Source organism: Dreissena polymorpha, chromosome 2 (genome assembly GCF_020536995.1).
Source record: "Dreissena polymorpha isolate Duluth1 chromosome 2, UMN_Dpol_1.0, whole genome shotgun sequence".
Lineage (NCBI taxonomy): Eukaryota > Metazoa > Mollusca > Bivalvia > Myida > Dreissenidae > Dreissena > Dreissena polymorpha.
In genome coordinates, this window is record NC_068356.1 from 112924635 (window position 1) to 112940745 (window position 16111).

Here is a 16111-nt window from a genome sequence, read left to right on the forward strand (position 1 = left end):
GAACATAAATGCAATCTAAAACAATTTCGTTGCTATGAATGCAATTATACTAGTGAGCTTTGCAATGCTATTATGCGACTACTTCATTTACTCCAAGGCACCCAAAGTTATGAAGTGTGCGGAAAAATATACAACCTAATAATGTTCTAATTAATACTACTTGACGAGTTCAATTAGTTTTTCTCTTGTATTTTTGGCAATAGATTTCGCAACGTGTTTTCTAAAACATATTAATGATTAGGGCTTCATATCATAAACAAAAACGGTATCAATTCAATTATAGTGTTTTAATGCATGTCTGTATTAAAATGAAAAAAAGTACAATCCTAAGTATTCAATCGTTTCGCGTTTGAAACGCTTTTAAGTTTTATATAATTTCAAATAATGATATTTAATCAGCAATAATATTCGTCTTTTTGAGTTTGCGTATTATTTAAGTCCATGATTTACCTTCGTCTATAAGCTTTTAAATATGTGAACTGTATTTGGATAATCTGTTAAAAAGACCGCTTAATGGTCGCAAATTGCTCTTAAAAGATCACACTCTATTATTGAACAGTTGTTACGAATTCAGTAAATATGTATCAAGTCATATTGTTAATTTAAACCTTAAAATATTAATATATTGAACTTATTAATATGCGTTATGTTGTTTATTGAAACTATAATGAAACCCATTATGGGTCAAACCCGGGCAAGTACGTTATATTATAATTTGTATCAATATTTTCTTCTTTGACTTCAAATTCTATAAGGACTTATATATGAATGATTGGATAGATTTTAATTTTTGTAATCGTTGCTCGTATAGCGCTTACAATATATCCGTCGCAGGGCTAAACACAACTACATTTCCAGACTAACAGAGCGTAAAGCTCAATTAGTTACCGGTTTTCAATTACTTACATCAAAATCTGTAGAACTTGCATGCTGAGTTTATGTAAAACTGGATTTGTGTGTGTTTGCCAATTCATTAAGGTTCTAAAGCTATATATTCCAGTTGACAAGTATTGAAGAAAGTGTGGTGCAATTAACGAAATAGTTTACATAATTTGGAGCCGTCTGGACCTCAAGTATCCTCAAAATCAGCAAAAACATGACGCGGACCTCACTCTTGGGCGTTGGTCGGAAAATGAAGAAGAATAAGAATGTTTTTTAGCTGAATAACAATATGTTTATAATCGTACGTCTAACACATATAACTTGATTGCACTTATAAATAACTTAGTATTGTCTTAATAGGGCGCCATTGCAACTTTATTTTGAGCCTTTAAATTCGACATTCGCACATCTATGTGTTACTTCAGAGATCGATCTGAACTTGAGGCCTTGTTCAATTAAATTAATATATAATACAATAAGGTTGTCTCGATAAATTCATAGTGTTACGTAAATGGATAACGTTAGTCTCATTAGTGTTGACCAGAATATGCGTAAGATTGAATAACTTTTTATATACGGAAACTCTCAATGTAATGTGTTCTAGGGTTTCAAGAACTTTTAATAAAACTATGTTATACAATAATATAAAGACACTAACTATTCGACAAATAACACTTAAGGTATATTATGTAGCCACAAACCAATAATACAACGTTAAGTACTTACAAACCAGAAATGGTTATGTAATAAACTGTAAAACATCCATTTAAAGTTTTTCGCAGTGAATTTCTATTTTAACGAATGAGCATATGTGCTTTTATTGTAATCTCTGTTGAAAGTTAGCGTTTATCACGATTGCAACTGTACGGTATAATTATCATAAACCTCCAAACTTTCGCAAAAAACTGCCCGATATATAAAAAAGACTATTGCTGTAAATGCGTTTTAACTGAACACGCATGCGGCTTTACTTAATGAGTATTATTTAATCATGTACGTGCGAACAGCGATTCATCATCTGCTCAACAAATAATGTTTAAAAGATGTTTGAAGGTGTTTTATGATGTTTTATGGATGTTATTTATATGTGAAAATATATGTCAATAACATAATTTCAGAATATAGGAACATTGTACGGGTTTAATTACTTTTCATTTTGCAACTTTTATATTTAGAATGTTGATTCCACACAACATGTGTATTTAAACTATTAAATAAAAATCACGCTAATGATGAACGTTCTTAAAACACGCGTTTACATAATGCATTTAAATATCCCAAAATATGATTGGTTTTGAGTGTTTTCAATATATTTAAATAAGTACTGCTGTTTTATTGTATAACTTAATCGAATCTTTTTACTCATTGTAACCACTAAAAACAACAACACCTTTTTTCTACTCATTTTTGGTTACTGAAGGTGAAAAATATTTTATTTATTTATAAAAGTTAGCAGATATGTCAATGTTAATAATTTTACATCTAAAAAGACCGCGATATATATAGGGAATGTTTGTTGTATGTGGCACAAATATATTTCAAAATATGCTATTTAGAGCAAAATATCATGAAAACCAAAAAGGACAGCAAAACATACAATAACATTTTTAGGCCACAGTCTGTCTTAAATCTTTAATCTAACTAGCATTAATTATAACAGCTGAATCAGTACCGCAGACATTCCGAATTCATATTTGGAGAAAATGGAATCAGTGTCGCTCTGTATTTGGCAGTCGAAATATCCTCAGTAATACCTTCACGCACTAGCAGAAACGTTTCTTGAGACGAAAACGATATCTGCTAAGGCTAGCGAACGGTCTAGCTGCTGCGGCAAAACTAATATCTTATTCGCCGCTCAGTACTTCAGTTGATATTAAGGAATACAATTTATCTAACATTGAGTGGTACAGTGTAAAGCGAAGAAAGTGGTTTATCTTACTTAAAAAAATCAAAAATCATTGTTTTAGTTTTATACATTTCGGTATGAGCTACAATGTTTGTTAAAACTGTGTTTATTACTTAAACGAATGGTAAATTCAGTTACAATAACAAAAACAACACTTGAATGTTCACATGGAATTAACTACATAATGTGCATATTATTTTAAATAGGTTGTCGGCAATGAAAATAAAGTGCACAATTTTCTCCAGTATTTGCGTTCGAACACATTGAGATAAACGCCTTATTTTGGAAATTCCATACAACAAAACCGAAACATTAAAGTGACTACATTTAAGACGTCTATTTGACTTGTGGAGTTTCCACATTTAAAGTAAGTTCAGAACGTTTAAAATACCTATATTTCATCAAAAAAAATGTGTTTCTGTACATTAAATATATGAATTTTAATACAAATAATAAGATCACTTTTATATAGCTATTAACAGTGTTTTGTTTTTAATCTGACGATCTACTTAGAAAAAAATGTACTTTTTCTGTTTAATTTATTTTTCAGAAAAATATATAATTTATATATGACAAAAATAATCTTTTAATAAAACATTATTATTATTTAAAGAATTGCAAAAATAATGTACAATTGGACAATATATCAAGAATAAATATATCATTTGTGTGCGACACCAGTGTGTCTACGGTTTCACATTAAAATACCATTGCTGAGCAAATTATATATCGAAAGAATCATAATAGAAAACGATACACCTCTTTCTTAATTTAATATATAAAAAAACGATTTAAACTTCAGTACATGATCAGGTTTGCACATTACAAATTTAAACGCTATTATGACTATTATATATATATATGTATATATATATATATATATATATATATATATATATATATATATATATATATATATATATATATATATATATATATATATATATATATATATATATATAGTTCTATAGTTATATATATATTTTTAATATATATTTTTTTTTAATATATATATATATATATATATATATATATTATATAAATTTACGAACACAACTAGAATCATATGTGGTTCAATATGCCTTCGTGCGAACATCTAGTATTGCAATTTAGCGTGTCTTTGAATTTACTATTTCTCTATAATATGAATACGTTTAAACAGTATGTTAATTAATACTTTTATGTAGTTTTTACCTTTTCTGTGTAATAAGGCTTACATGTTAAGCTCTTAGCATAGCGATTATAGCGACTTGTCTTCTTACACTTAAACACATTTTTTTACAGAACAAAGTTGGCATCAGATTGGCAAGTATTTTCTCGACCTTATCGGAATCCATCGCCGTTACAATTACATCAACGGGACTCAAACATGTCTTTCCGAAACTCCTCATTCATCTGGCAAAGGGCTACTAACGTAACCAGTACCACACAGGAATCGGCAGATCCCTACCAATTCTTGTTACCATGGTGGCAACAGACAATATTCTTCGTTGCCTTCGCGGCAATTTTGTTGATTTCTGCCGGCGGAAACCTTGTCGTCATTTGGATAGTTCTGGCCCATAAACGCATGCGAACGGTTACCAATTATTTTCTTGTCAACCTGGCGCTCGCGGATTTCCTTATCTCTCAATTAAATCTACCGTTTACGTTCCTATACTTGTTGTATCAAGACTGGTGGTTTGGAACGTTCTTCTGCAAACTATCCTGTTTTATATCCCCGTGTACCATCTCTGCAAGTGTACTCACCTTCATGGCCATCGCCGTTGACAGGTCAGTATACCACTTAAACACCACATACGTTTATGTTAACTAATCAAGTGCATGCTTGTATATTTACGCAGACGATTAATTGTGGATTTGCATGGTTATTTTTTCACTTAGCACGATTATTTGTTCAAACATTAGCAAGTGGACTGTTACGGTTATTTAATATTACAATGGTGTCTCGAACAATTCATTTTGTAACAAAAATTGACACTGTTAGATGCATTAGTATTGACCAGAATTTACTTGAGATGAAATACCTGTCTTATAGATGGAAACTCTCAATATAGTGTGTTCCAGGGTTTTAAGAACTTTGAATAATGACAATAAACTATATTATACAATAATATAAAGACAATTACTATTCGCCAAATTATACTTAATGTATGTTAACATGTATTTAATAATTGGATAGAGGCAGATGAAGTGCTTAAAGTATATAAATTGTGACGCGTTATTAATTATTAAAATCAGCGGAACACAAGTGAAACTTTGCCCAGTTAGTTACATATGCGCATGTAGATGACATTTTTTAAGACGAACTCATCACAAGTACTTGAACAAAAGGGCAGTGTGGGTTTCTAACCTGTTTGATGAATTAAACTTTATTTATTTTGCATAGCAACATTTTACGCAATACCTTAATAAGAATGATTGAACGATATTATCTGCTACGCTATTGGCTTGAGAAAGCCGACAGACTATAACGTCAGTCGTATTTACTTTACGAGCATACTTAAACAGTTGAAGCAATTAAAATAACATGATTATATTTACATGTATTTAATTATTGGAATGAACAGATGAAGTGCCCAAAGTATTAAAATTGTAACACGCCAGTCTGTTTTTAATTATCAAAAATCAGCGCAACACATTTTAAACTTTGTCCAGTCAGTTACATATGCGCATGTTGATAACATTTGTTTGGATATGAGCTCATCATAAGTACTTGAACAATAGGGCAGTGTGGATTTCTTAACTGTTTGCAGCCAATGTTTGCCAATTATCGGGAACCATACCAGAGTCTGGTGATGTACAAACAGGTTTGATTATAACTTCTGGCAAAACTTAAACGCTTTTGGTAATATATGCTACACAATAATGTGTCTGATGTTCTAAGGAAATGAATTGAAACATGAATTATGCTTATATTAAAACATGCCGAATTGGTATGGTTTTGATTTTATATCAGATTTATTAATTACTAGCATGTTGATTAGATTTGTTTGTTGATGTTGGCCATAGCAAATGTACTGGGCAACCTATTAAGATAAAAATAGTTTTATTAGTTAAAGAAATAGCGCTTGTGCATGGTTTCCATGCCGCTTTGCGTTCTCTTTTTTGATTTTTGTCTGTGTTAACTGACGTGATATAAGATTTTACTTTTCGCTGATACAGCAAACGTTTTTTTTTAAACTTTGTATTTTCTTGTAAATAGTAACATACTCACAATTAACAACAGTTATTCGTATTCTCCATCATTCTCATAAAATATTTATTACACAAACAGAGTAGCGCAACCTATAGAAATGCAGTTACGACTCGTATGTACACTTTCATGAATCATAAAAGAAAACCCGTGAACATTTACTCCAAGCGAATATATTGTATTAATCATGTTGTTTTGGTCTGTTCCTTCAATATCAAATGAATAAAGGCTCTATTATTTTAGTTAAATCGCATTACTTTCATCATTATGGCACATATTTTCAGAATCTAAACTGTCGAATAACGTGTATGTATTAATTACAATCAACAAGGAAGTTCGGACTCAGTAACTGTTGTTATAGTGTCGATTTTAACAGCGTCAGGTATTTTGTAGTTTTAGTGTTATTTTCGGGATTTTATACTTGTTATTATTCGATCATACTCGTATGTTATTGTGTGTTTCCTTGCCGAGCTGCAGTTTAAACATATCAACACTTATATGGGACATATATTTAATTATATGACTTACAACCCGTACACCAGTATTAAAGTACCTATTGAACTGCCGTGTTTTACATGGTTAACCTTGTAAAATAAAATGGCAAGTCTTTAAAAGTAAATGACAAATACAGAAAAAGCGAATGCATTGCTATTATAGGTGGAATCGTTACATCTGTAACATATTTTAGTATGTAACCAATGTCGCAACGTAAATATTTACGTCACGGCCCATGCGAGTAAAAGTCAAACCAGCTGTGTAAAAGATGTCTTACGATTAACATATTTTCCAAATATTGTCTGGAACATTGGTCATTTTATATTCCTGACGAATACGCGTATATTAAAATATTACGACGTTTGCCTGTATGTTATAAGCTTCGTTGAAAACAGTCGTGAAAAATGCATAAGTGTCCTTTTAAATCAATATCACAACAATTGTCAATATATATGACATGAAACTGTGCTTTTAGTAAATTAATTTCTTTGTTGAAATGTATAAGAACACGCTAAAATTGAATGCAAAGATATTTTACGTTCAACCCAACAGTTTTAAGATCGACCTTGAATGGAAAGTCCCTTTAAACTTCAAAACAATTTATTGCATCAAATTAATACTTAGTATGGTTTTCTTTAAAACACATTATAGGGGATGAAATATGTTTCGAGGAATTACATTTGACGAGTGAAAAGTAAGTACATAATGAAACGGGAAATTAATGGTGTTTAACCGCCAACAGTTAGATACCATTAACTATCTGCGAACAGATAATACAATCTTTAATCTGAAATTGAATTAACATTGTTCAAACTACTAACATCATTTTCGAATTTACTAACTATATCCGTGTACATGTAAAAAATTGTTACCACTGAAACTTTGTTTCGCATTTCATCGCAACGTAAAGATAGAAAGTATATATGTTGTATTATTATATTTTTATACCCCATACTTATATTCGTTTACTGCAAGAGCAGCAGTTCACGTTTTATCACAGCTATGAGTATGCCTTCATTTATTGGTATGATTTAGAACAATGAACTTTTTCAGACCTTTTTGACACGCTCTCACTTGTGTAGGGTATCTTTAATTTCTCAGTTTATGCAGTAAACAAGACTGATTACAGCTGATCCACCTGAATAACCTTCAAACCATGTCACAAATTAAAGTTGAATTAAAAAACTCATTGACATAACGGAAAATGCTGTTTTGGAAAAAAAAACAAAAAAAAAACATTTTACTCTGGGCAAAGTTCATTCTTACATCAAGATTGAAGATACATAAGGATTTAAGAAATACAATTATTTTTATAAGATAGATATTTCAAATCACTCCCTTGAGTCAATGGTAATGTAATAATGTGTTAACATATTCACTAATAATCCTTTAAACGATTTACTATTATATTTTATACTGATACAATTTTAACAACACAATATTGACGAAATTATAGTTTTATTTAATCGTAATTGTGAACGGTAGGATATTGTTAGATACGTATGGCATAATTCGTGTTATAGGATTTTGACGAAATATTATTACAATCTACTACGGAGTAATCAGTATTTGTCTCGTTATTTGATTAGATTTCATATAGCTAGTATATTACCCCAAACTACGCTACACTTCTCATACCCTATCGGCATATAAGAAGAATGTAATTTGTTCATTATTCCCCAATAACATTATTACGCCCGGGTCTACCTTGATGGCCGATCTGTCTTATCTGTATTAATAGGAAACAATTATACAGCAGACAAAGTTAGGAAGGCAGATATGTTGCGATTCAGCTCAACTCATTACATAGCGAAGGTATATTCATAAACATTGTTGCTATCACGAGCATTTGTGGTATGCTGTTCGTATCAAATCGGAGGCATCGTTCGTGTCATAATAAGATAATTAATTCCCAATACCGTTGCATACACTGCTAATTGAGTTAGGTGGTATTGCGGATTATAGATGTCCGCATGTACAAATGCGAGATTCTTGCTGTGGACAAGAAATAGACACCCCTGAACATCTATACAATTCGTTGCAAGCAAGTAATGGTATTCATATACGTGTTCAGTATTTATATTTACTATTATATTTACATGAATGTATACCATTCTGAAAGCACATGTCTAACGAACGTCCATTAGTACCGTAACTATCAGACTTATTTGTAACTATGCACTACAAGTCATAGAAGCGGTAAATTTGATGCAAAGTCAATATTAACATAAATACGCATTCGTTTTATAAATGACATTTCGGCCTATTGAATTAGATTTCAATTATGCGCTTATATGCGGATCCTGCTGCACAAATAGTGAGACATTATTCTTCATGAAAAAATAACGGAGCAATAAATCATCCGCTTAAACACGTTAAGACAATGTGTGAGAAGATCAATTGCTTCTTCAACGGTTTTGCACTTTTTAAATTCCCGCTGAAGCTGTTTACACTTAAAATAAATACGTATTTTAGTATTTAAATGCAAGTGCTTACAGCGTTCTCAGGAGCTCATTGTCTGTTAGTTTTCAGCTTTAAGAGACGATTATTGTTTGCCATATTAATGCGAGGAAAGGCAGGCATAAAGGCAGAATACTGTTGAGATTAAATTCATACTCATAATGAGGCTTTGCACAGTTACAGTATTTTATGTATATTATAAAAAAATTAAGGTCTTGTCACTTTTATCTTTTAAACATGTAATGGAATCGTTTGTTTTGTTGAAAAATGATAAGTACATTTATTGTTGTGAGTTACCGACAAATAAAATTAATAAATAACTAATTAGAAGAAATACAGAAATAAAATGTTATGCAAGCAATGATGTTTGTGCCGTTTTATTTGATGAATTTCAGGTGGGAAAAGATGTGTTTTAAAACTTCAATACTTATTTGTTAAATATAAAAGTAGGTTTTCAGAGAGTTCTAAAGCAATGTTTTAGATATTTTACTAATATTTCAAACTTATTTTTTGTTTTATAATAACGTTATGGTAGTTAAAACTATTTAATATTAACACTTTCCTGCGTTTTTGTATTATTCGATTTAAAGTGACTTTACCTGACGTTTAGCGAATACATATTTGTGTTGAAACAAATGGTTAACATCGTCTGCTAATAGCATTAGCTGATCAATGAATGTTTTGTTTTCTGGAGGGCTTGGCGCTTGCATTCTGACATATGCGCTTGATAACGCGGTACATATGGCGTGGTTTATGCTGACACTACATGAGCATTACGGTTCTCATAAAATTCAATTATGCTGCGGATTTAACTTTTCTGTGTGTGCAAAATTGCAAACAGTCAGTTTATGACAATACATATTAAGAAGCAAAATGGTCACTTCGTACATTATAGCGACATATACATGTTTTTAAGCGTTGTACGTTCAACAAAAGACAAGTTCCTGGATTTATTACAATAACTAAATGTATGCAGGATAAACTTTGAGCACGTATTCGGTTCTTGCAGTGCAAGTTTTTCCCTTTTTATGTGAAGGAAGCACGTACCCGTTTTAGAGGTTTTTGTACACATTCAATATTTGTTGGTCGATTCAGCTTCAATGCTATCATACGATTTAACATTCCAATGAAGCGGTACGAGTTTAAAGTTTTAATCATTGTCAATATTAAGGTCATTTAAATTTAGATGTAACCGAAATGTGTTTTCTTATGGGTTTTTGTACTTATTTCAACAGTTATGTATGCCAGAACAATAATATTAACATTTCAAAATATAACAATTTATCTTCAAAATAAAACTTGCCATATAAATATTTTGAAAAGTTCCTCTAGAAGACCATTCTTTCCTTTTTAAGGCAATTTACCGATTTTCAAACATAGTAATTGCTAACTGATTGCAAACGTTTCAAATTGAACAATACATATATTACGGACTCAGTTAAATGCGTTCACGATATATTGTAAAAAGCTAAGCAATTATAATCTAGTGCATTCTATCGTGTCCGTTCATTCACAATTCTTCTGTTTTTAGAACGTCCATGACTCCGAGCTCATCTTTAAGATACCGTCAAAGTATGTTCCTCCATGCTTACAAAAAGCACTATTTGTTGCTCTGAAATTCAAACTGAAAATACGAAAATTCGCGTGTATATCTGCATTTTTTTGTTAAAAATGTAAGAAGCTTGTTATGAAATGTCAAAGGAAATATGAAGAGCAATATCTCCCGCGATATGTAACTGACTCTGTAATGTTAATGTAATTTAAGCAATACTTTGCATACGAAAATGCAAATCTTTTTTAACAGAATACTATATTTCTACATGTTTCGAACCTAGCAACATTACATATTAACTTAGAGTGTGTTTACGCAAACTTTTTTAAAAAACTAAATAAGTAAAGTTGTAATATGATATATAACATATTGTCTTATAAAAAACGACATATTCAATGTCATAGTTTTCAAGGACATATGTTTATGTTTATGCTTAAATACAGATTTTGACAATAAATATAATTTGATATCAAAATAAATATTATAATTTAGAATTCACATCCTTTATTACGCAGCCTTATTTCCACGTTTGCATATAAAGTTAACATGGGTTAGCTATTATATAGAAACTGGAGTGAACAAACATCTATTAAGGTCCTTTATATATAAATATAAGTAAAATATAATGTCCAATTTTGGTACAACAATTCAATTAGTATCAACACATTTAATTGTCGCTTTCATCAATCAAGTACTACACACATTAAGGTAAAACATATGTGTTTATCATTACAGATACATAGCAATTCTATATCCCCTTCGACCACGCATGCCAAAACGTCACGTGGTTTTGGCCATAATCTTCATCTGGCTTTGCTCCGTAGCATTGGCATTTCCGAACATCATTTACTTTGAGACAGCTCCTTATCCAGGAGGTTCAGTATGCGATATTACGTGGCCAAAGGAAACGGACCTAGCGTAAGTATCGTGTTGGTTTGAGTCTTCATTAGCATATACGATCCCTGTTATTAAAGTAGTGAGGTGAGGTTAATCGTTCAGGTATATCTGGTAAAAAGCTATTGTATGAATATGTATTCTTCTAGCGAGGTTTATAATGAAAAACGCTTTATTAAAATTGTGAAATGAATATTAATTGAACAAGAATTTTGTGTAAAAACTGAAGAAAAAATGTTTAATTGTGTACCCTGTAAACGCACATTTCAACTTCGTCGACAATTTTAATAGATAGCACACGACAACAGTTTTTTATGGGCATAAGCTAAACGTGGTTTACATAGACCTAAGTTTAATCGGGGCTTATTTGTTCTTATAGTGCCTTTGTATATCCGTTTAACTGCATGTTCTTTATAAACATATTAAAGTGATATTATGCGCATCTAACAGTATATGCATTGTTTATAGGTGTTTATCGCAACCGTTGTTAATTGTTGGTGTTTTCACTTCATAAACACTTATATTTGTTAATGCATCATCATAATACCAAAACAATATCACGGAAAGAAAATAATAACGCATTTGAATATCAACCGTACTTTCGTTTTGACCACTGACGACATAAATGATTCGATGTACGATGCGAATCTAAACTTAGTTTTAGTGCAGATTCGTTCATACAGCACAAGAACACTTACTCCGATCCTTATAAAAAGACCATTCCGCTCGGCTTAGAGGACTGGGACAGTCATGTAAAATATCGAATATGATTTATATATTTTTATAGACAACTGGTAGCGAGATGAGTTGTAGATATTTGGTAAGTTACCACATATTTAATAACTCTTTTTACCTGTTAATTCTTTTCAGCTCAATTCAAGAGTGAAAAAGCGCATAATATCACTTTAAGCTTAAAGTTGGCCCATATTTATTAGACATATATATAGGATCTGGCAGGAGTTGTCATATCATGCACTATTTTATTAAACGAGTTCAGGAACAAATTTTCTGGATGAGTTTAATAAAATATGGTATGAAATGACAACGAGTGTCAGATCTTTTTTATCACATGCATTTTAATGAGCAAATTAAATGAATATTTACGCAAACATAGTGATAAATCCCGAATGTTGTTTACATTTCTTGACGTCATTTGACGTTGCAATGTCATTTCAGAAAAATAACAAAATGAGATTGCTTAATCGAACGAAAACAAAGCTAATTAAAACGCTTGACAAGTATATTACACATGGGTCAGATAAAAAATATGCGTAATGGTTATATTACATGGGAAACAAGGTATGGCATGTGATAAATTACTATATAACACTGATGTAAATTTTAGAAGGGTATTGTGAATTGATATTCTAACTTAATTGTAGTATTCGCTTTACTGCTTTTATAAGCACTGTTTGTATTATGTCGGAAGATAATAAAAAATACAATATGATATAGTTATGCTTAAAACATTGTATGCGTATTTTTTTTAAATAAAATGCATTTTATGTATATCATGCAATGTGTGGGACGTGGAAAAATGTTGTATATAATGATACGCTGGGTAATACTGAGATACTGTGATATGTGATTGAGTTGCATGGAATAAATATTATACCATATTTTTTAATTTCCAATTTAATAACATCGGATTTAAAATAAGTTAAAACTTAATTATGTTGATAATGTGGCGTATTTGTTTAATACAGATATCAAAATGTACCATAGTAGAGACGACAACTATAATATTAAAATATTGCTGTTAATGTTATATTGGTATTTATGTCACTCGTGATAATGAAACACTCGTTTTGGGAAAGATAACAATTGGGATAAGAAACAGCAAATAGTTAACATTCTCTTAACACCTTTAATATAATTTATTCTGACTGTACATTTACAATTTCACTTTACCTTACTCGTACTCAAACATTTCAGGTACCACTACCTGCTGCTCGTGCTTAACTACCTGTTTCCACTGCTTACGCTTGTCTCCGCCTACTCGCGCGTTGGATTGGAGTTATGGGGAAGCAGGGCTATCGGAGAGGAGACTTCCATCCAGACAGACAGGGTCAAGTCGAAACGAAAGGTATACAACATCAATCAGAATACATTGTTATCAAACTAACATCAGTGTCAACCATGCAGATCATTTTGTTATATCGAAAGATGCATATGAAGAACGATGAGATTGGCTTGTATTTTTGGGGAAAGAATGTTAAATGCTGGGCAAAAGAAAGTTTTATCTTTCAGAAAGATAGTGTCAAGTCTTTAAAAAAAATGGTACAACTAATGAGGGGCTATATCTATGAGATACATAGACATGTAGAAATAAATGCATACTAGAGAAGGTTTGCATGCAAAAACTGTTTAGAGTCATCAAACAAGTAATGTGACGATTTAAGCAAAATATCTATTCACTCGATTTTATCGAATGAGACGCCAGTGATAAAGTCTTCAAAACTATTTTTACACAACGTTTGCATAAAATACTACTTCACATACACAAGTTTAGTCATATATACAATGTATTTGTTTAATTATTGTAGGTGGTTAAAATGATGATCGTGGTGGTTCTGATATTTGCTATATGCTGGCTACCAATGCACACATACTTTCTACTGACAAGTTACTACAATTCGATTACCGAATACGAATACATCCAACAAATCTACATCATAATCTACCTGATGGCCATGAGCAACTCCATGTATAATCCTATCATTTACGGATGGATTAATGCAAGGTAGGGCATAATGTTCAAAAATACAAATCTTTGAATAGGATACAAAATACATGTCGATATAATTGTCCACGTAATCGTGTTCGAATATTTGCTTTTATATAACATATAAAAGCCTTACAGAACTGGTTTTAACTTGTACACACCTTTTACAGTTGTCATTGAATAATCACAAACTATACGGCGGTTTCATCTAGCAAAATAAAATTAACTCCTGAATATTCAAAATGTTCTTATATTGCATGTTCATTAAATGTACGCCAATAAAATTAAACAAATCCAGGCAATTTTCCTTTAAACAGCTTTGTAAAGATATCTATGAAATGTGCTAGAAGTTAACGTTACATCGTTTGATACCAGGTGCGTTATTAGAACATTGTTTTTGTATAGTTAAAAGTAAAAAAAAACTACAACATATATGGGTCATTGACATCGGATGCCGTTTCTGCTCAAGAAGAGCGTATATTGAAATTATGTTATAAACTGCTGTACTTATCTGGTCTTCAACAGATAAGTTTTGATTTAGGTAGTATTGGGGTTCTACAATTATTCGATTTAATGTCGAATTTCGCTATAAGCAACATTCAGGCATAATGGATACCCTTTATGTGTTTTTGCATTATGAAAACCAATCTAGTAAAATTAGTAAAGACCCTCCCGACCCTTTATCGGCATCAAGACGATAATGTACGTCCGACCCAGCTCTATCGTGTGTTATTGTCTTACTTAATGCAGAGATCATAAAGAGATCAAATTAAAATGTTGTTCTTTTCCTAAACCATTTAATTTTTTAACAAATTGTTTATCTCCTTTGATTAATAACGCTGATGAAATATAACATGCAGTACACAAAACCTTTTAAACTTCATTTAGTATTAAGCCTGTTATCTCCAGTCTTCGACTTTCAGATTCCGGGAGGGGTTTATGCACGTGTTTTGTTGGTGCCCTTGTCGCCGTTGTAAGAGGTCAAGGACCCAGCTCCGCTTCCGTCGCACACTCTTTCCAAACGCAGCTAGAGCAATGTCCGATAAATATGGTTCAGATAGAAACGGTTACTTGATGCACACGTTGACGGAGTACGTAGACACGGAATCCTGCCTCACTCGACGCAGTAACAAATGCCAAAGCACCGTCTGCCGAGGATCGCCCAGTCGTATGGAGCATGATCTGTAAATAAGCATTGCGACCATAGTTGAATCTTCAAAAATGCAAAGGACCGTTCACCGTTTATCGCCTAGATGAAAATTATTCGTTCTTTCTGATTAGAAAGTATAGTATTTTAATGCGTATTTAATCTTTAAAGTTACGGTTTTCAGAGTACATTTGGTTGATTAAGATTAAGTAATGGCTGCATAAATGTTGTGACTGTATTGAATATTTCGCAATTGTACCGTGTTGCCATTTTATGTCACTTTTTATATCTACCATTGTATAAAGTAAAGTACGCTCGGTTTAATTAAATTAATTAATTTTATGTTGTATACTGAAATATAACGTGTTGTTTTAAATATAAAATATATACTATAATCAAAGTTGATGCTATCATGGGTGATTTGTAACAGGGCACAATACTTTTATTATACTGCAAACTATAACAATACTGAACTTACAACCCACATTTTTGAACTCGATGTAACGGTATCGCAAATGTCAAACGTAAAAATATTATTTAAATGTTATTTATTGATCTTAAGAAAATTCGGAACACTATTTTATGTTTTATCGTATGGGCATGTTTATTACACGAAACATTGTATTCTCAAAGTGTGCTTTCGATTTGTAAAGAAAATAGAGTATTGTCCAAGAATAATGTTTATGTACATGATAATTAGACCGTGACAATTATTATGAAATGACGTTTTTCTTTAAACACATTAACCGAACACGAAAGTGTGTAATAGAAAACGGTGATGTTATTTGTTGATTGATTTCATCAACGATAATGCACATTGATTGTTAACAAACTACCGTTAATAAAATGAGCCGTTG

At 31.4% G+C, this 16111-nt stretch overlaps 1 protein-coding gene across 1 annotated transcript; it reads left to right on the plus strand.

The window, feature by feature from the left end:
- Window positions 1-3041: 3041 nt before the first annotated feature.
- On the plus strand, window positions 3042-15295 carry LOC127869994 (tachykinin-like peptides receptor 99D). The gene is made up of 6 exons (XM_052412655.1): window positions 3042-3155; window positions 4073-4558; window positions 11224-11406; window positions 13318-13468; window positions 13929-14125; window positions 15031-15295. Exons 2-6 carry the CDS (start codon window positions 4158-4160, stop codon window positions 15293-15295), a joined length of 1197 nt encoding a protein of 398 aa, XP_052268615.1. The 5' UTR covers window positions 3042-3155; window positions 4073-4157.
- Window positions 15296-16111: the final 816 nt, after the last annotated feature.

Coding starts and splice junctions, on each gene's coding strand:
- LOC127869994 (XM_052412655.1), top strand. CDS start 4,158: ATGTCTTTCCGAAACTCCTCATTCATCTGGCAAAGGGCTACTAACGTA. Junction 11,407..13,317: donor CCAAAGGAAACGGACCTAGC/GTAAGTATCGTG, acceptor CAAACATTTCAG/GTACCACTACCTGCTGCTCG. Junction 14,126..15,030: donor TACGGATGGATTAATGCAAG/GTAGGGCATAAT, acceptor TTCGACTTTCAG/ATTCCGGGAGGGGTTTATGC.